Source organism: Ursus americanus, chromosome 9 (genome assembly GCF_024610735.1).
Source record: "Ursus americanus isolate L20-20 chromosome 9, mUrsAme1.1.p, whole genome shotgun sequence".
Classification (NCBI taxonomy): domain Eukaryota; kingdom Metazoa; phylum Chordata; class Mammalia; order Carnivora; family Ursidae; genus Ursus; species Ursus americanus.
Genome location: NC_142135.1, coordinates 38,108,633 through 38,130,776, shown reverse-complemented (window position 1 = coordinate 38,130,776; position 22,144 = coordinate 38,108,633). Strand labels below are relative to the sequence as shown.

The 22,144-nt window shown below is 39.7% G+C and overlaps 1 protein-coding gene across 4 annotated transcripts in view; it reads left to right on the top strand.

Moving 5' to 3' along the window:
• Positions 1 to 22,144, top strand: part of CPQ (carboxypeptidase Q) — a 439,142-nt gene that overhangs the window by 358,746 nt on the left and 58,252 nt on the right. For 2 of the 4 annotated variants that reach the window (XM_045805901.2, XM_087864710.1), the window contains exon 7: positions 8,836 to 9,037. In XM_045805901.2, coding sequence (XP_045661857.2) covers positions 8,836 to 9,037 — 202 coding nt within the window. Of the gene's footprint in view, positions 1 to 8,835; positions 9,038 to 19,693; positions 19,746 to 21,249; positions 21,266 to 22,144 lie in introns of those variants that run through there. The other 2 variants (XM_087864712.1, XM_087864711.1) reach the window with 2 other exon arrangements.

Here is a 22,144-nt window from a genome sequence, read left to right as displayed (position 1 = left end):
ATAAAAGGCAGGCAAAAAGATCAAAGGCAAACGAAGATAATGTGATCACAAAAGCAGGAAGGGAAAAGGCAATGTGATGAGGAGCCATGAGCCAAAGAATGAGGGAAGCTTCTAGAAGCTGGAAAAGGCAAGGAAACAGATTCTCCCTTAGAGCCTGCAGAAGGAACCAGCCCTGCCAACACATTGATTTTAACCCTACAAGACTCATTTCAGATTTATGATCTCCAGAACTGTAAGAGAATAAGTGTATGTTGTATTAAGCCCCTGAATTTGTGGTAATTTGTTACAGCAGCAATAGGAAACTAAGACATGATTAGACATTTAAGTGGAGATGCTAAGTAGCTGTTGGAGGTGAGTCTGGAGTTCAGGAGAGAGGCGTGGAAATATGGACTGGAACTCATCACTATGTAGATTTATTTAAAACCATGAGGTGATGAGAGCACCAGCAGAGTGAGTGTATGTAGAGAAAAGAAGAAACCTTCAGACTACTTTTTTTTTTTTTTACCACCCCAACGTCTAGAGATCAGGGAGATGGGAAAACCAGCCAAAGAAAATGAGAAGGGGTATCCAGTGAGGCATGAGCAGAGCCAAGCATTTGAGGTTCCAAAAGCCAAGGGAAGAAAGCATTTATAGGAGTAAGCAAGTGTCAAATTCAACTCCATCAAATATTTGCAATTTAATGCTCACTAGTGATTTCAACCTTGAGTGTTTTGCTACAAAAATTCTAGGAAGGACAATCGATATTTGAGAGTGGGATACTCCGTAGAACATGTTTATATTTATTCTTTTAGAGATTGCCTAAGCTCTGCTTCTCTCTTAGAAAGCTACATATCAGGACAACATTATTTGGATACTTAGAACAGTATCATTCACTCATTTATTAATTTGTCAAGTATTATTAGATGCCTCTTGGTTAGGCCCTGGAGGTACACTAATAAACTAATAACAAGATCCCTGTTTTAATGGGAGAATTTTCAATTGAGGGGCTTTACTCAGGCCGAACATCACCTCCTCTACCAGTCTCTCCCCAGTTTTTTCCAGTAGTTACCCTCCCTTCTTTGTACGTGTCTCTTTCATAAAACTCAACACATCTAATACAGCAGCCAGTTATTGCCTCTGCAGGGAAACTCTGCCCTCTCGTCAGGAAGCAAGCCTGTCTGTGTCATCTGCATATACAGACTCCTTCGTAGGTAGGTTGGCAGTACGGTCTATTATTAAATCCAGGAAACATTTGCAAGAGAAAGGGGGCGCTCTGAATAATCATACCAAGACAAAGGATATAAACTGCACTGCCCAGGGCAAACAGGGATGTATGGTCACCCTATGCCCTGTTGCTATCTCAATAACTGTTGAATAAATACCGTTTGCTCCTGAAGAAACACCTTTACTGAAATACGGCTGAATATTTTGCTTTTTGCTTTAATTGAGGATCAATATGTAGGAAATCATGTCAAGAAAAGTGTTTCTGCCTCTTCCGTAAAACTGTTATTGGAGACTCTATTAGTTTGTTCACTTTCCTCATATAAGGAGCCGCATAATAATTCCTCTTAGAATTGAATGCTGGGAGATTGGCGCTTTTCTCAAGGAGCTGCTTTCTTTTCCTAGATAATGAGAGCTCTGTGATACATCAATCTTCCCCATTACCCTGCCAGCACGAACGAGAACTAAATAATAAACCTCAAATTGCTGATAGGTTATCATGTCAGATTGCCCAGTTGAGACTTTCTTTTTCCTCAAACATTTTTGAGCACCCACTATGTGCTGAGCTTTGTTATTGAAGCTGGTAATATGACAGAGAGCCACACAGATGTGATATTCGCCTTCTTGGTTCCAGAGAGTTTGACTGTTTTTAAAATATGGTATTAGGAAAAAAATAAAATAAAATAAAATATGGTATTAGGATCTTTTCTTATAGGAAGTCTTTAATCCTTTCTGGAGAAGGCAGGTATTAAAAACAAATTGGGGGCGCCTGGGTGGCTCAGTTGGTTAAGTGTCTGACTCTTGATTTCCCCTCAGGTCATGATCTCAGGATCCTGGGATCCAGCCCCACATTGGGCTCCATACTCAGCAGGGAGTCTGCTTAAGATTCTTTCTCTCCCTTTCTCTTTGCCCCTCCCCTCGCTTGTGCACATGCTCTCTCTCTCTCTCTCTCTCTCTCTCAAATAAATAAATAAATCTTTAAAAAACTAATAAAGTGCAACGGCCCAGCACATTTGATAAGGGTGTGGTGTGTTAGGAATGGAACGTGAGGGGAGAAGTAGGGCATGAAGTCACTTGAGTAGACCAAAAGCTGTGAAGCTCATATTTGCATATTATTGTTTTTTGGTGAGGTTTGAGACCCACTATTATGCTTTTGAGAAAGAAAAAAAGGCATACTTATAAAAATTACTTCTAAAACTGTATTTAGCATCTTTACTATTAGTAAAGACTGCTTGATCAAATAAAGCATATGAGAATATTGTCATAATCCAAAAATATTGTAAGTGCTTGTGTACAAGCTGTGGAGAAAGTGGAATTAATGATTGTGTTTGAATATGATACGCCCCGGGATTGAATGTGTACTGTGCTCTAGAATATAGAGTGTTCTATTTTTTCAGGACAAGAAAAAAAACACTGTATTTTTTTTAAACAAATAACCTGTCCACTTATAAGAAGATGAACTCAGCTGTTATCCTTAGGGAAAGTCTGAAAGAAGCCACTATAGTCTTCCCAGCCAGGAGAAGGGGATTAGAAGTCAACTGGAAAACACCGTCTTGGCTAGTAAACACCACCATCAAAAACAAGAAACGTGTCTTTATGTTTATTTAGCACGTAACAGTGTTGAAGAAGAAAGGTCAACCGAAAGAAGGCTTCCTAATTTAGGCAATTAAATTCTTCCATTTGAACCTGGGGAAGAATGGGAGTGTGGTAGGTACAAGAGGAGAAACTGACAGGGCGATGCAATGAGAAGGTGGGGTGGAGAAGGACAGAGAATGAAAAAGGCAGAGAAGGCTTCTTCCACAAAGCTGGCTGTGTTGGACATTTCTCTTCTACGACTGCGTATTGAAATGTATATAAAACTGGAAGCATGAAATACTTGACCAATGTATTAGATTAAAATAATCAGGACGCCTGGGTGGCCTAATCGGTTAAGCAGCTGCCTTCGGCTCAGGTCATGATCTCAGGGTCCTGGGATTGAGTCCCACATCGGGCTCCTTGCTCAGCGGGGAGTCTGCTCCTCTCTCTGCCTGCTGCTCCCCCTGCTTGTGCTCTTTCTCTCTCTTTCCCTCTGACAAATAAATAAATAAAATCTTTTAAAAAATAAAAGAATCAAAATTTCTTTGTGGAGATCTTGAGTCCCACTGATTCTGAGTATTGATTATGTTGCTTCAACATGCAGGAATAAAATTAAAAACTGAGATTGACATTAACTTGCCATGGAAGCCTTTTTTAAGTCTATCTACCGAATAATCTAGATATTGCATTCTTTTTATTCCTAAAGGAAATGTGAATAAAGTAGTCATATTTCCTCTGTAATATAAATAAAATTCATATTTCTTTTAGCCTATGTTTATGCCGTATTTTCAGCCTTCCCACTCACTGTTGTTACCATAGTGACATTTATGGAGGGATCATGTATTTTCAGTAAGTTTAAAGGCTATCTATGGACTTTAACCAGCTCAAGAGGAGAATTCACTGAGATCTAGAGTGCTTCAAATGACATTGTAAAAATTGGATTGCCTGAAAACACAGGTTCATCTCGCAACAGAATCCTTCTGTGTGTACACAGAGCATGAAAGGGCTGGAGAGGGATCTTCAGAAGCCATTTATTCTGTTTCTGCCTCCAGGCAGAACGGTGGCTAACCCACACTAGGTGTCTGCAACTTTAGTAGTAATGTCACTAACCCAGGAGTGCCCATTCCCCCGCGCTGCAGCCAGTTTCGCTCAGATAGAAATAACTGACGGCCTTCCATCTTGTCATCATCCCTTTCCTGGTCCTCCCTTGGGTACTCAGGGATGTTCAAAACTGCATACTGGCGACCATCAGAAATAAAAAGCTGAACTTCAGGGGAGATCTGACCAGAAAGTCAACCCTATCCTTGGCTCTGCACAGCGGGGAGAAATCTCTGCCTGTCATCCAATCATGACAGCTCTTTGAGTGGGAGTTCTATGAAGAAACCCCTGCTCCAGCTCCACCCCGTGAACTGGGAATTCCAAGGTCACTGGCACTGCTGGAAAAGATGATTGCAACAACTCGGCACGTGGTATCCTAAGATGGTGTGCTTCTGAGAGCTTGTTCTGAGCCTTCCACCTTGACCAAACAGCATCACCACCATCATCTGTAAAATATTAACTTTATGGGGCAGGAAAGTGGTACTGAGACTTTCTGGCCTCTGTCAGGATGGAGTTTACTTCTTTGAGGATTGAGTGGAGGCTACATGATGAATTCGAATGATTAGGAGTCTCTTTTTTTCTTCATTTGATTTTGGGATTGCAGTGTCAATTTAGGTAAAAACCAAAGACATGTTACCTAGGTTATGAGAAAATAAAAGCTTTCAATGAAGAAGAAACCAAATTTGGGGAGAGAGATGTTGTTGAACTTGAGTCTATATTTCTGAAGAAGAATCATCTGGAATTTTACAAAATCAAAGAACACAAACATCATCTTTGTGTTTACATCAGGGAGTAAGCATTTTAAAGCATGCAGTGTGTATTTTAAACATTTTCCTTCTTTCTAATCTTGCATTGCAAGATTAGAATGCTAATAGTTACCAAATTGTCCTTTGGCAGAGTAACCTGACCCTCCCAGAACAGAAAAAAGAAAAGAAGTGTGATAGGATGTGATTGTAGCACCAGACAAAGTTGAGTCCTCAACCCTGAGCAGATATGACCTAATCCAATGATGCCGACCCAGGTTACCTGGGAGCATTTCTCTTCATTGCACTATATATATTACATGGTAATGAATGACAGTTCCCATGGTTCCCAATAAAGAGATTTTTCTCTTTATTACGAGAGCAAAGTGGGGGCTTACAAATACTGCCTGAGCTTATCTGAACGGTTTGGCCTCCTCATCTATAAGCCACGGCTTCTCTCAGTTGGTGCTGGTTATCTCAGGAATAAAGTATTCAGTCTCTAGAAGCAGGTGTCTTTCTACACCCTGAAAACAGGGAGGACGAATATCGTGTTACGTGCTCTAAGATGGTTGAGTGTCACTAACTACAATCAGCTTTTCAAATCTGCACTGAGTGCGTCGCCAGCAATTCATGGCGTAGTAAGGAACACGGAGGTTTGTAAGGACACATTCCTGAGAGGCAGCCGTTCTAACAGCCCAGTGACCTGGCTTACTCATTCCGGTTTCTTTGTGCAGAGGCATTTTGTTTTCCCAAGTCCTTCACCATGTGCTAACAATTAGACAATGACTCCATAAATGAGTGTCATGGACGGTGGGTGGTGTGTTTTCTTAGTCCTTTATTGAAAACATATGGAGATGTTTATATATAAATAGAAAACAATAGAATGCTGCCATCATGTTAGCAGCAGCTAGTAAAATTCTACATGAATAGAAATTAAACATGTCTCTACCTACGCCAGAATTCTGGTTTACTGACATCTGCACATCCTGTCTAATTCAGCATGAAAGGATGTTTTATTATTTTAGGTTTTTTAGTCCTAGTTGGAAGGAAATTGTGGGGCAAGAGTTGTTTGTTTTTGCTTTTGTTTTGTTTACTCTTCCCTCTGCCTAATTACTTTTCAAATTACTTTGTTAGCAGGGATGATAAATTCTGCCCAAGTAGACCTTCTATTATGATCATGAAAAATAATTTTAAACACTATACATGTAAGTACAGTCCCTGTGTTTTAAAATTAAAAGTGAGGACTTGTGGCCTGAAACTTGGGAGAAAGCTTCAGCAGACAGGGTAGTAGAGGGGTTGAGAGCTCGGGCCTTGGGAGGCAGACCTCTGCATTTGCATTCTGGCTGCTCCACTTCCTAACAGGGTAACTTCGGGAATGTTAGGTAATGTTACTAAACCTCCATCGCTTCATCTGGGAAATGAGAAATATAATCGCACGTGTCTCATAGAATGATTGTGAGCATTACAGGGGTAAGCTGGAAAGCCTTTCACACAAAGTCTGGCACATAGGCAGCACTGCAGAAATGCCTGCTATCATCATTGTAAGCAGCTCACTGACTGGTTTACGTGGAGGCCATCCTTAGCAGTTTGAGAGGGCCAGAAGCTTAGTAAGACCGGTAAGGACAACCTTATTAAGTGCTACTTATGCACCAGGCTTTACAATGAACTCTTTCTTACAACTCCAGGAACTGCTGCCATTATCAGACCCATTTCATAGAAGAAGAAACTGAGAGCTTACATGGACCGCATGAAGTCGCACAGCCAGTGATGGGGAAATCTGAGGATCGCATTCACTCCAAATAATCCCAAAGCCCATACTCTTTATCTCTCTGCTAAACTGGCTGCCATACGTACCTTTAGAAGCTTCTTTAGCTACATTCTTCTCTACGTTCCTAGCAACGTCCTGGGACATTATACAGGAAAACTCACAAACTATAGAGCCCCCTGTCCCTAGGACATCTACTTATTTGCAGTTGAAGAGGGCCAAGAATTCCTTAATGCACATTTTGTAGGGGCCCTGGCAAGTTCAACTCGTGCAACCACTTTCACTTTGGCCCACAAAGATCTTTCCTTTGAAGGTGCTCAAAGCTCCATGTGCACGGGCTCATTATTCAAGCTTTGGAAAAGAGTATTTGTCCCACTCTACAGGTGGAGAAGCCAGAGGCCAAGACGACATGACTTGGAGACAGAGGGAGAAAGCCAGTCACCTCCCCCCTTGGTAGCCCAGCATAGAATAGAATAGAGTGGGTCCAGGCTGCTCAATAGTGTTGGGTGTGACAGCCAAACTTGCCCCCACTTTAACCTAAATAGTGCAAGGTTAGGAGTGCTTTGTCTCATTTTCTTGTTGGAAGGATGGGATCTGCCTGCAGTATGGGAACCCTCACATACAAGATCATCCAATTTTATTTTCATTTGCAGATTATCGCAATGTTTTCTATTCTCCTTTTTATGGGAAATCGAGTTTGGGGTGGGGAGTAGCAGGGCATATAAAGGGAGAAGGCTAGGACTGCCAAATGACATGTCAACTTGCTGACCTAGCGGCCGTGTGCCAGTTCCACGAGAGCGAGCCCTGAACATGAGACATCAGTGCAAGTAGTTTACATGTAATTAGCTGAAACGACGCTGCTGTGGGGCAGTAGCCGCAGCTGCACGCTGAGATGACACTTTCTATTGTAAATGCCTCGGGTCTCTCTCTGAAAAGCACCATGAAGACAGAAATCCCTTAGAAACGAGAGTGGAAATATGAGAAGACTTCTGCTTTGTTAACTCTCTCGGTCATTAACAACAGCAGCAACAACGTGTTGGTATCCCAGGGCCACCCCATCGGTCCCATAAATGCCAGCAACATCCTCCTTTAGAATCCAGCACTGTCCTTGTCCTTGCAACAACAGTACACTCCCCTGGCAAATTAGGAACTCATTGTAAAAAGGAATCCGTTCTAGAAAAAAACAAACAAAAAAACCGCGACCCTCAAATTGTTATGTAAGTGAAAAATCATTTGAATTCACAACAAGCCTTACTTATCACTCCGTCCCAGGCTAGCGATGGCAGCATGGAGTCCTGGAAAGCAGCGGAGTCCAGACCCAGCTCTACCATTTACCAGCTGTGTGACTTTAAGCAAGTCACTTGACCTCTCTCAGTTCCTTTTCTGTAAAACAGCAATAACCATAAAGTGGCTTTATCTACTTTATGGGTTATAGAAGCAGATAAAAGGAGATTGCAAATGTGAAACTTCTCTGGAAGCTCTGTACAAATGTTATGGTTGACTTGTACTAGGTGAGGAATAAGGAATGATTAGCAGTGCTGTCCGACAATAGCCTGGGAATAACTCTGCTAGGTAGTTGGTAGTTGGTAGTTGATCAGTCTTGGAGAAGTGAATGGCTCCTGGGAAACAGAGAGTTAGGCCAATGTTAAGGGCTTTAAACTTGTGAGTTTAGGGCTGTGTGGCAATTTAGTTGCGCAGTCTGGCCAACAGCATCTCATTTTCTAAGCTCTTGCAGTGACAATAGAGGCTATGTGAAATCACTGCGTGCTTTCTTAGCCGACTTTATTTGGAAAGAGTGTACAAAGTAGTGGCCTCACAGAGTTGCCAGGGTTTCCAGTGCTGTGGCTGTACACCAGAGAGAGCAGGGTTTCATATGTTGTCCTATTACGTCCCTCCCTGGAGATTCAACAGATGGAACGACCACAGCATCAGAAACCCAGGACAAACCTGTCCGTTTGATGCCTACAAGCTTCAGCAGAACTCACGATTAAAATAAGATCAAATACCTATTTAGAGGAAAGAGGTACAGAGAAATAGGTCCTCAGGGCATACCTTCTTTTGTCTGAGCTTGACTAACACTATCTGGAGATACCTCCCATGTAGGAGGAATTGTATCCCGGTACCCACTAGGCATTTGAGAAAATTGGTTCAAAGACTATGATTGCTAGTAGAAAATAATTGAGTAACTCCAATATGAGGCTTTATATTTTCTTTCATTATATTTTTTAAATCCTTCCAAGTCAACTTGAGTTTGGCAAATCCCAGAATGAGTAATTGTGCATCTCAGAACGCTTAGATAACATGCAGACCAGGCCCTAGGTCAGGCAGAGCGGCATGTGTTTTGGCAAGAGCTGCCGAGGAGATAAAGCATTTGATTATTGTTGCTTGATAGTTCCCAAGGAGAAGGCAAAGGAGCAACAGATAACAAACCAAACACTTTTCTCTTTTGTTTAGGCAAATATTTCCAACTACAGCCTGGTGATGGAGTCTGATGAGGGAACCTTCTTACCCTCTGGGCTGCAATTCACTGGCAGTGAAAAGGCCAGGGCCATCGTGGAGGAGGTCATGACCCTGCTGCAGCCTGTCAATATCACACAGGTCTTTAGGGCTGGAGAAGGAACAGACATTAACTTCTGGATCCAAGCTGGAGTGCCTGGTAAGACCAAAAAATGAAGTCGGTGTTCTTCAGGGACGGCTAATGATTTAAAATAAAAGTGCTATTCACACACGCCACAGCAATACCGATAGGCCAATTAATACATGGCAACGCTAAGCTTTTGTCCATAAAGTATAATCTGATGATTGCCAGACTTGGGATAATACTATTCATTTGTGTTTGTTTACCTATTTGTCTTCTTTTTCTAAATTATAAGTTCCTCACTCCCAGAAATTCTGCTTTAACGATTCTGGCATAGGACCTACAAATCTGTTTTTGGTTTTGGTTATTTTTTTAACAGGTATCTAAATGGTGATCTCATGACCAAAATTTGAGAAATAGAGTACAAGGCAATTATTACTACTGATATGCTTCTAGTTTGGGTTCTGTGCTAGGAAATCTGCTCTGACCCAAATAATTCCCTACCCAAATACCACGGTATCTGAAATGTTACCAGTAGAGCTTAATTCTTTGAGGGTTGGGTTTTTTTTTTTTTTCTTAATGCAGACTCTTATAAGAGGTTGGACTAAACTAATTTTCACTGATCAGTGATTTATTAGGTTGATATTTTTAAGACAAATCCTGGCAAGGGGTGAACTTATGGAATAGGAGTAGGCCTCAGGAGGTCACAGGACTGCAAAGTAGAATAATCTTAAAGAAGACAGACTTACACTACTTCACAAATTTGGCCTAGAGTGGCCACGGGAAAGGGTTCTTGATGATATTAAGCATCTATGACCTGAAGTTGTTCCCTCAGTATATCCATAATCAAAAGTATCGTTAAAGGATCTATTTGTGCATTTTTCTGTATTTGTATTATGCCAACAGGAGTCTACCTTTTCAGTAGTTCTAACATTACTGTTTCCAGAACCATTTCTGTGGCTACAAAACATCTCACAGGTTTAAAAAAAAAAAAAAAGAAAAGCATCTCTCTCTAGATCCACCCTACTGCCTTTCCCCCAGCCTACAAAGTAGATTTCACCAATAGCATCCTGCAGGGATTTAAGATTTTTAAAAAACTTATTCTTGAGATGTTGTAGATTTTTTCAAGCATATTTTAGGTTTCAAGTTTTATGATCTTTCATAACTAAAAATAGAAGGAGCTTTCCTTTATTCTAATACAAGGACCTAGATTCTCTTCAATGGTGTGTGTACATTTTAACCATATTTTGAAATATCTCCAAACAGCATTTGCATTTATGGTGCTGTGCCTCACCTGGACATGTCTGAGACTCCCTACATATCCATCATTTTTAATCATGATCAAGGTCTAAGGAAAGGGAATTTGCCCTTTTAAGTTGTATGGAATAATTTGTTTGAATTCTAGATTTTTCCGGAGCCTTTAATTTTTTTTCCTTAAAAATTGAGAAAACCTGAGTTAGTTTGCAGGGTGGTAGCTGTGAGGAAAAGACTGACAGACTGTGGGTGAACTGGAGTGGAGAAGGGGGGCGCAGAGAAGGAGCTGAAACCAAAAACACAAGTAGAACAAAGAAACTGGTACTCCCTGCTCCCGGGGATTGCATGCTTTTGTTGCATTGGATAATTGAGAATTCGCTCTAGCTTTATTCCTTCCATGTAGATATTCGTAAGAATAGTTCTGTTTGGAATTAGCAGGTTGATTTGATTGTCTTCACAAAGGTGGGGAGGCCTTTTCCCTCTTGCCGAGGTAAGGTCAGATCTGATCACCAACTAATGGAGTGGAGTGGGGAATTTGAGCCTCATTATGGTTTCTTAAGAATTAATACAAGTTACGATTTATTGAGTTCCTGTTACTGATCAGGCACTCTGTGAAGCTTTTGCAGACACTCTTTTTTATCCATAAAACCATCCTAAGAGGAAGGTACGATTATCCCTGTTTTGCAGTTGAAGTATTGGATTCAGAGGGACTAAATAACCTAGCCAAGACTATCCTGCTCTTAAGGGCAGAAGTTACCCTAAGAACAGGCCACTTTATTTTCAAGGCTGGTGGCCCTTTTCCCACAACGTGCAACAACACAGGGGAGTCTGGAATGCTGAGATGGTCTTCCAAATCTATGGCAGTGTCTGAAATGTTTGTCTTACTCAGCTCTTGCTTATGCAAAGGATTTCAGTACATTCCTGCTCCAGAAAAATTTACCCCTGGGGAAAGGAGTTTGTTATTGTAAATAACTACTTATTTCTTCTCACATTCTTTATTCCACTCCCCTCTGTACCTCTGTAGATCAGGAAAGTTTGTAAAAAGTTAGTGGTTCATTTAGACTGCAGCTAGTGTTTCTTGGAAGTCTTTTTAATTTCTTTTAGAATACTATAAGATGGAACCAAATTATTGCTGTCCTCCCCTATTACCATTGAACTATCTTTTGATATTTAAAATTTCCGGAAGAAATAATGAAACTGCTTATGTTGTATTTCTTATTACCTATTGAAAATTTCAGAAGCTTTAGAAAAAGATGAAGAACCATAGTTAAAGAGAAAAAGAAAATAAAAATATGCCAGCTGTATACCCTGTGTTCCTGAAAACCGTGAAGTTGTAGTAACTTAAACCTAAAGATGGAATTTGAAATACTAATTAAGTTATGATTTACATAACCGCTCACCTAACTTTTCAAAAATGAATGAGAAATAATATTCCCCAAAGAAGAAGACCAGACCTTCCTTCTTTCTCTTTTTCTTTCCTTTCCTCCATTGATTCAATAAATGTTTATTGAGCCACTATTGTGTCCTAGGCCTATCAAATTTCTGTAGCCCGATGGCTGGTCCCCAATTTTTTTCATGTCCTGTATGTCCTCAGTAGTGAAATACTAATTAAGAACACAGATAGAATTAAAATTCAACATGATTTTCATTAATTATAAAAGCCAAGTAGATTGATTGAAGAAGGGTTCATCTTTGGAGAGGAGAGATGCTGTCCTTCATCTGTCTAGATGATGTCCATAACAGACATGATAACTGTCTACAGAAGTATAAGGCTTTGAGAGTGATGCTTTTTAAAGGCAAGTATCTTTGATGTATTTTCCATATAAACTCCCTGTTTAGGTATTTTTACACCCCAACCTGCTCCCATGGCCACTTTCTTTCATACTCCTTCTTATTCTTCCCCACCAAATCCTACACATTCTTCGGGCTCACTCTATATTCATCACTGTTCATGAATCCTTCCTTAATAGCCCATGACACCCTATTGCTTTTCTAAATTTCCAAAGCACTTCTGTATCCCACAATCTGGCATTTGAATTACACACTAATATTGTTCTTGGATTACTAGGAGTACCCAGTGATCAGTTCTTTGAGGTTAAGATCAATGGTTTCTACTTTGCTTCCTCTATAGTTCTTAGTTTAATTTTGAGAAACATTTAAATTCTTGTAAATCTGACATGAGAGGAGAAAACAAAACAAACACAGAAATAAATATTTTCTCAGCAAGGCTTGGGGCCCTCACCTTAGGATTGTGGACAAAATAAAGGATGCTGAGAAAAGAGATATAAAGGCAGAAAAAATATTGGAAGAATGATAGAAATTAGGGAGGCTAGAACAACTAGGATTATTTGTCTTAAAGGAATAAAGACTGAGAGAAGGTGCTGAATATCTTCTAGTAATTTAATGGTTCTCCTACATAAAATGGGAAACAGTTGTTCTCTGACTGTTTCAAAGACAACATGAGCATGACTAGAGTAGTCTCAGAGGGCTTTAGGCTAGTCTCTATTCGAAAACTCCAGATAGCAGAGGGGCTTTCCATCTTAGTTTTTAGCCTGATTCTCTAATTATGAGCTCCAGGTGAGAGTGAGAGGAGTCTGTTTCTCTCTGAATATGTCAGCAATGAGATATAATCCATGTTTTCCAGATGTCCTCACATGCATCCTTCTTGAACATCTTTCTTTAGAAACTCTTCTATAAAATATACATTAATAGAAAAAGTAGATACTCTCTTAATATGACCTGAGAGCGTGAGCCCACGCTGATTCCATATCTATCAATAAGAGTTTCCTCGTCTGCTTCGGAATCTGAGAGTCAACCTTTTTCTAATATGGTTGGCGTGTGGTGGACAGTGTGCTGGAAAGAATTAGAGTGTGTATTCTGGCTTTATGACTTCTAACTGCATGTACTATCTTAGGCAAATGATGTAATTTTTCTCAGCCACACTCATTTATCTTTTTTTTTAAATTGAAGTATAGCTGACACATGTTCTGTTGGCTTTAGGTGCAAACAGAGTAATTTAACAAGTCTATATGTGCTGCTGTGCTCCCCACAGTGTAGCTACCACCACACTGGATCTGTCAGCATACAATTCTCTCACAGTGCCATTGACTATATTCCCTGTGCTGTGCCTGTCATCTCCACGAGTTATGCATTCCACAACTGCAAGCCTGCACCACCCATTCCCCTTCACCCATTTTGCCCATCCTTCCAGCCCCTTCCCTCTGGCAGCCACCAGTTTGTTCTCTATATTTATGGGTCTGTTTCTGCTTTGTTTCTTCATTTGTTTTGTTTCTAAGATTGCACATACCAGTGAAACCATGTAGTATTTGTCTTTCTGCCTCACTTACTTCACTTAACCTAATACCCTCATGGTCCATCCATGTTGTTGCAAATGACAAGTTCCCATTCTTTTCTATGGCTAAGTAGTATTCGTGTGTGTGTGTGTGTGTGTGTGTGTGTGTGTGTGTGTGTGTGTCCCACATCTTCTTTATCCATTCGTCTATTGATGGGCACCTAGGCTGCTTCCATATATTGGCTATTGTAAATAATACTGCCATAAACATAGGAGTGCATATATCCTTTTGAATTTGTGTTTTCATTTTCTTTGGTGAATACCCAGTAGCAGAGTTATTAGATCATATGGTATTTCTATTATTAATTTTTTGAGGAAACTCCATACCATTTTCCACAGTGGCTGTACCAATTTACATTCTCACCAACAGTGCACAAGGATTTTGTTTTCCACATCTTCGTCAACATTTGTTATTTCTTATCTTTTTGATACTAGCCATTCTGACAGGTGTGGGATGATATCTCATTGTGTGTTTGACTTACATTTGCCTGTTGATGAATGATGTTGAGCATCTTTTTTGTGTCTGTTGGTCATCTGTATGTCTGAACTCATTTATTATTAAGCATTCTTACTAATTATCTGCTGTACGGCAGTGGGGAATCAGTAGTAAAGAAGATAGACAAGATCTGTACTCTCACACACTCTACATTCTACTGAGTTAGACTTGGTTATCTTATATGCAAAACAGATATGGTAACCACCAAGCCTCAATGTGCATTCCTTCTCCTCCTCTGTCCCTTATCTCACTGACTGGTAGAACCATCCAGAAACGACACAATCATCCAGAGCATACATCAAAATGGTCTCTAAGTCCCATTTACTCTGAATTTCATTTATTTCTTAAACCTGTTCACTCTCTTCCACCGCACAGACCTTGTCTCATCAGTATTCACTGACTTTCCTATGGCAGCTTCCTACTACCATCCCAACCTACATTCTTGGTTCCCTTCCATCTATCTGGCTCACTGCTTCCAAAATGAACTTTCTACATTGAAAATGAGTCTATCAGTTGGGTTGCTTTTGCCTGCAAAATAAAACAGAAGACCCCACTTAGAATGGCAGTAAGGAGATTTTTAAATTCACTTAAAAAGAGCTCTGGAATGGGTGGTTACAGAATGCTTGATTTAGTCATCTACCACATCAAGGACCTTGGTCCTTTACATCTTTCCACTTTGCCGTCCTCAGCATGTTGACTTTTGTCTTCAAGCTTGTCGCCTCCTGGTCCCAAGATAGCTGCAGTTGTTCTAAGCAACAAATTCTCACACATTGTGCAATAGTGGGAGAGAGAATGTCCTGATGGGTCCATCTTTTGAATCGTGAGGCAGTCTCACCCAGAAGCTGCAAAGCAGATTTTTCCATAGTCTCATTGGCCAAAACTGTAAAATATGTCTGTGGCTGAATCAGGCAGTGGCAGTGGAGTGGAATTACCAACATTGGCTTATATTGACCCAATTCTACTTTCTGGGCCTAGAAGAGAACCCGGTCATCACTGAAAATGTAGCCTCCTGATATACGAGAAAAAAGTGGGATTCCTTAGGAACAAGATGAGGATTTCTACTGGTACGCAACTAAGAATAGCTGCAGTATCTGATTATCTCTGCTTCTTGCTTAAAATTGTTCAGTGTGTCCCCATTGTCTTCAGAGGATCATGTCTTTTCCTGGCATGGAATTCAAGGCCTTTTTCTTTCCACCCTCTGGCTGCTGTGCAGCCTCCTGTCTCATGGCTCCCCACTCCTTTCTGCTCACCTCTTAGAACAAGTCTCAGTCACCGAAGCTCCTGGTGCACCCTGTGCTCTCACTCTCCCTTGCCACTGCACCCTGCGTTGTCTTCTTCAACAGCAAATTCCTACTCATGCAGGATTCATCCACTTGTTCTCCTCCTCTCACAAGCCTTCTTTGACTCCTACTGCTCCAGTAAGTGCCCCTTGGGTATGCGCCCATAACGCCCTCTCCTTGTGGCACGTAGCCTTTTCTTGTGGTTATGGTGAATTCCTCCAAATTCCCAGACCTAAGAAGAAGTGCCTGGCCCTCAACAAAATGTCCATGAATCAAATGCTGAATAGGTAAGGTTTGGGTTGTAGAAAGAGTAAGATAATGTGAAAGAGGTTTTATAAACTCTAATACCATAACTATAAGTTAGGATTACTTTAGTAAGAACTTTGCTTTGGGCACCTGGGTGGCTCAGTGGGTTAAGTGTCTGCCTTCAGCTTAGGTCATGATCCCAGGATCCTGGGATTGAGTCCTGCCTTCTTCTCCTTCTCCCTCTGCTCACTCTCTCTCGCTCTCTCTCTCAAAATAAATAAATAAAATCTTAAAAAAAAAAAGAACTTTGTTTCATTGAGCTGTCCTCTTACCTCACATATTGAATTGTTTTTGAAATCACATTTTAATTTCTTTCATCTTTTTATGATAGTTCAGACTCTATATTGAGGTACCAAATATGCAGATTACTCAGAATTTCACATATTTTTCCATCTTGCTTATTTCTGTCTAATACCTCATATGACATTAGACAGAACTAAATTAAAACTTTCCATTTCTACATTTCCAAAGGCCTTTCTTCAAACGTGTTCCAAGAAAGAAGAAGATCAGGACACAAGTAGGAATGGTAATGTAAAGTAAATTGGAGTTTCTGGACCCAGGACTCATATGTTTCCCAGTCACCAGATGGAATAGTGCAGCACAGCAGTTCTATGTCCCCTGCTGTCCCTAATTAAAAGATTCCTCCTTTATGGTGAAAACACTCTGTGCCAGTAATGTCTGGAGAGATCATTGCTGCATGGTGAGCAGACCTTACCCCACTGGGTACATGAAAAGGGCACTCTCTGGTCTGTGACTGTGGTCTTCTTTTAAGTAGGCGAGCAGTTTCATCCCATCCACAAGCGTGGCTTGAGTGCCTAGTAGAAATCAGGTGTTCCAGACACTGAGGATAGAGATGAAAGAAAACTTAGTAGGTCTCTTGCTCTTGTAGAGTTTACATTGTAGTGGGCGGGGGAGGGAGAGAGGAAAGTGGGAAGAGATAGGCTATAACAAAAAAATCAAGAACAAAGAAAGATATTAGAAAGAGAGAAGGGTAATACAAGGAATTACAGAAGGTGGCTGCCTCTTACCTCTAACTCGAGTGAGTCAGAGTTCTTGTTTAGGGACACCTGGGTGGCTCAGTCAGTTAAGCATCTGCCTTCGGCTCAGGTCATGATCCCAGGGTCCCGGGATTGAGCCCCATGTCGGACTCTCTGTTCAGCGGGAGCCTGCCTCTCCCTCTCCCCCTGCTTATGCTCTCTCTCTCTCAAATAAATAAATAAAATCTTTTTTTTAAAGAGCTCTTGTTTAATATTCCTTGACTGCTACATGCTAGATAGGTATGCATACCATCCACATCAATAGAGCAGTACTGGAAATTGCTCATCACAACAACTAATAAGCTTGTTCTGTTCTTCCCCCTTGCAGTAAACCTGCTTAGCACCATAGAAGCCATTGACTATCTGGCCATTGCCGACCTGGCTCATGCCCTCAGTATCACTGACTACTGCCTAGGGGTCGAAGAAGTCATTGTTTATACCTTTGGGCAGTGAGTCACGCACTGTTTCATGAAGTCTCTTCTATTGTCGCCTTGAATTGTTATTTAAAGCACACATTTTCACTTTAAAGTTAATATTCCTTGTATTTTATCTCCTTAACTGGATTGAGGCCCAAGAGAGTACTTTATTCATGCTTATATACCCGCAATACTCAAGATTACCTGGCACAGTAAATGTTTGCTGACTAGATGTATTGATTCACAAGAAAAGTTAAGTCATAGTAAAAAGGAGTTTTTGGAATAGCACCAGGATAAATAATACACGCAGAAAAACTACAGGAGCTCATAAGATGGAAGACAGGAAAGGCGTGGAAGAGGTGAGCTTAAGCTGAATATTGAAGATTATCTAGTATCAGAATGGACAGAAGCAGTAGAGAAGGGCAGTTCTGGTGACAGATAGTATGAACCAAGGCAGGTGTCCCCACTGGGAATGATTAGGAGAATAACTTCACTGAGCAGAGGATTCATCTTGGAGAGCAGTGGGTGGTAAGAACAGTCAAGTATCTCTGGGGCAGATGAAGAAGAGGCATAAGTTTCAGGTGAAAAACTCTTGTAGCTGATGCAAAGTCATCAGAAGTCTTCAGCGGAAGAGGGAATTGATGAGAACAGTGTTTTAGACGAGAGTCCGTCAAGTTCATTCTGGCAGATACCCCATTAACACTTAAGCGGCAGGCTCGGTGAGAGGACCGGGAGTGAGAAAGCAGCTTGAGGAATAGTTCAGGGTTAGAAACAATTACTTTAGAAAATCAGAGGAGAACACTAAATTATTGCTCCATTTTCTGTATTATAATGACCCAAAATGACTTAAATTTCTCTATCAACTATTTCCCATGCCGTCTAATGACATAGCCTAGAAAAGTTTTACTTCACTAATTGCCTCTCTCGGGGTTATTTCTAGGTTCCCTGTCCCATGAGTTTGACTCTCCATCAATTTCACTTAATACTTTACAGATACTCTAACTGACTCCTTATATAACACTTCATTCAACAGGTAACTATATTGTATATAAATTATAGAGGATACAAAAATAAGATGAGGCCCCTTTTCTCTTTATGCTCACCATCAAGGACTGACTGTGAGTTGGTTTACTTAATAATCATGAAAACAAGGAGGAAGACTTCATCATGGAAAACTGGATAAAGCTATATTGAAATTTTCTGAGGGGAAAAAACCCTAAAATTACATGAAAGCCAGTACAGTAGAAGGCAGTAGGACTTCAAAATATGTTCCCTTGTTCTTAGCTACGTAAACTTTGTCTATCCCTAGTTTAAGTGTTAGAGACTATAAAATTCAGAATGGCCTGGTATATTAGCTGATTTTAAAGCATGATTTTAAAAATTTATTAGAGAAAATATCAAAGACATACAAAAGTAGAATAATCTAATGACTTCCCATGTATTCGTCACTTTAGGAATTCTTCATTCATGGGCAGTAATATTTCATCCATACCCAATCTCTGTCCTACATCTATTATTTTGAAGCAAATGCTTCCTTATTTTATTTCATTTGTAAATATTTTAATTTCAATCTCTAAAATGTAAGGACTCGTGTGTGTATATGTGTGTGTCTAACTGCAATATTATTGTTCCTCCTGAAATATTTTACAATAATTTCTTAATATCATAATCAATACAGGGCCAGTTTACAAATGTTTCCAGTGTCTCCAAACTGTTCCCTGCCCCCACAGTTTTCTTGTTTAAACCAGGATTCCAATAAGGTTTAAACAATGCAGTCGCTTGATGTGGTTGGTGTCTCTTAGGTCTTTTTTAATCCATTGGTTTTACCTTCATCTTTCTTCTTCCTTGCTGCTTATTGGTTACAGAAACCAAGTAATTTGTCCTTTGGGATTCCCTGTAGTCTGGATTTAGCTAATTCCATTTCTATGGAATCATTTAACATGTTTTCACTCTCCCTTGTATTTCCTGTGAATTGGTAGTTAAATCTAAGGCTTGATCTGATTCGAGTTTGATTTTTCTTTCCTTTTTTTTTTTGGCAAGAATACTTCTTACTTGCTGTTTTTTATTTCTATTAGCAGTAGTTCTCTTTTTAAGATGTTAATGGTCATGGAAGGTTATTATCTAGATCCATTATTTCATTGGGATTGCAAAATATTAATTTTGATCATTAATTGAAATAATTCTATAAAAAAAGAACTTTCCCCTTATTGACTGTCTGATCACCCTGAGGTACTTTTGTATAAGAAAGGCAGGATAAATGTTAATCCTTTCCCTTTACCTACCTATTTTAAAACTTATTAGTTGGTTCCCTAGTATCCTCCAAGGATAACTAGTTGGATTATTTTGTGCTATTGCTATTTACTAGTGGATTTTAAGGCAGGTGTCCCCACTAGGAATGATTAGGAGAATAACTATTCTTTTTTGTTATGTATAAAATTATGTATAATTTTATGTTCGAATTATCCCATCTCTGGCCAACGAGAGCCTTTTAGGCTGGCTCCTGAGTTTTAACCTGACTGTGGTAGTCATTGTTGTGTTCTAGCTTTGTGATGTGACAAAGTGTTCTAGCCATCTTTTATATTTCCTTCCCCAGATCTGGAATCAGCTATTTCTCCAAAAAGTCCAATTTCTTCTACTAGATCATGGTATGTAGAGGCCACAATCTGAACATTAAGTGTGCTTATTGCTAGTGGGTTGGTCATTGTTTCTAGGTCTTTTCAGTGGATAGAACTAGGAAATATGTATATTTTTTCTCTAAGAAAAAGTATGTAATGAATTATATGATATTTCTAATTCAAGTTCAGGACTACAAAGTTGTACCTTACCTCCCTGATATTATATCCATGTCTCCTTTTCCCTTGCCAAAATTCCTTGTCCTTAGTGCAGCAGCACAAGCACTCATTTGCTTTATCCTGCAACACACGCACAGTAGTTTCAGAATTACAGAACCACACAACCGGCAGCAGCATGACTATTGAAAGAAGTTTGTTATTACATGACTGGCTTTAGTGTGTATATTCCACTGGAGATGTAATACAATGTATTTAGCAGTACATATTACCCTTAATGTAATATCATTTCCATGTTTCATATTTTTGTCTTAAAACCCCAAACTACTGATTTCCAAAATGTTTAAATGCCTATTTATAATTTTTCTTTATTAATCAGGAACAAGGTTACAGATAGGAATGATTATGAGACTTACTAAAATAATTACCTGAGTGTCATTATTGAATCCTCAGGATATACTATTGCCTATTCTTTCTTCTTAGACCTGACTCAGACAATTTCACAATTTCATTCATTCATTCATTCATTCATTCATTCATTCATTCAGGAGATACCTAATAAGCACTGTATGACATTCAGGCAAGAGGACTAAAGACAGAATTTAACATGTATTGTCTGCTCTGTCTCAAGTGTTATTCTAGCTGCTTTATATACATTATCTCACATAATTTTATAAGAATCTTTTGAAGTATACATCATTATTCTGTAACCACTTTTCAGATGAGGCGATTGGGACTCAATGGGTTTCCTTTGTCCAAAGTGACAAAGCTAATAAGTGGAAAAGACGGAATTAAGATATTGGTCCATTTGATTCCAATATTATACATAAGGTACCGTCCCTATCCTTAAGGAGTTAGGAGAGTGTTCAGGCACAGGAAGAACAAAGTGCGGTAGAAGTTCAGGCAAAAGAGACATTAAATCGTGTGGGGCATCACAATAGAGGTGACAATTTGCCTGAATCTCAAGAAACAATAAAATTTTGTTGGATGGAGAGGGAGTGCCTTCGTGTGAAAAGATGGAGATAAACAAAATTGCATAGGTTAAAAAGTGTAATGGGTTCTTGAAATGATGAATAGTCTGGTTTGACTGAAGTTTAGCATAATATAAGGAAATAGAGCTAAAACTGAAAAGGTGCCTGGGACCGTAGTTGGGACCTGAATGCCATTCTGAGGATTTAGGGCAGCCAGAAGTGAGACATGATGGGGCTTGCTCAATCCCAGCCACTGGGCAGGTTCCATCTAACCCACATGCTCCTCCTTTGAGAGACTTAAGGCAAAACCTAGCTTCATAGATCACACATCTCATGGATTGGTCTGCATGTCTTCTAGCAATTTCTTACTAAATTTGAAATTGTTTTAGATGTTTTGCTACTTGAAGTTTTGCCAAATTAAGCCTTCCTGTTGGAGAGACCTAGAGTAGTCACATGAAACATTACATGTGATTGACACTGGTTGCACTGGAATTCTCAGTATCAGCAATGAAGTCTGACTGTCAGTGGACATACTTGGAGTCAAGTAAGTCTTAGAGTATTGTGACAGCTCATCAATTTCTTATAAGAGCTCTGCCAGAAATGTTTATCCATTTGATTAATAAATATGGAATTATGAAAAGAACAGGAAAAATATCACAATTCAAGAGATTTGGGTAAGATTGAATTCAGATTTGAATAAGGACTTTTTACTCTAGAAATAAGTTATATCTCAATTGTATACAATAGACTCCTTATTTCAGGTAACTTTGTTGGCTTAAGATCCTTCCTTTGCTCAGCATTAAAGTTAAAAAACAACCACTTAACCTAATATTCTCATACATTCCCCTCATGGGGATTTCTAACAGTGAATTAAGTATTCCTATTATCCTGTTTTTATAAGAAAGTGTGAGATTGCATAATTCATGGCAACTAAAGATTCTTTTATAATATGACATTTGCTATCTTAATTGTCTTTCCAGTTCATAAAACATAAATCAAATATAGTTGAGCTCTGTAAAATCTATTAGTTATGGATCTTTTGAGATCTGAGTGAGCTATTGCCTATTTAGGACTAGTTATGAAGTATGTCCTCAGTCTTCCTTCCTTCCTTCCTTCCCTCCATCTCCTCCTTCCTTCCTTCCTTCCTTCCTTCCTTCCTTCCTTCCTTCCTTCCTTCCTTCCTCCCTCCCTCCCTCCCTCCCTCTCTCTCCCTTTCTTTCTTTCTTTCTTTCTTTCTTTCTTTCTTTCTTTCTTTCTTTCTTTCTTTCTTCTTTCTTTCTTTCT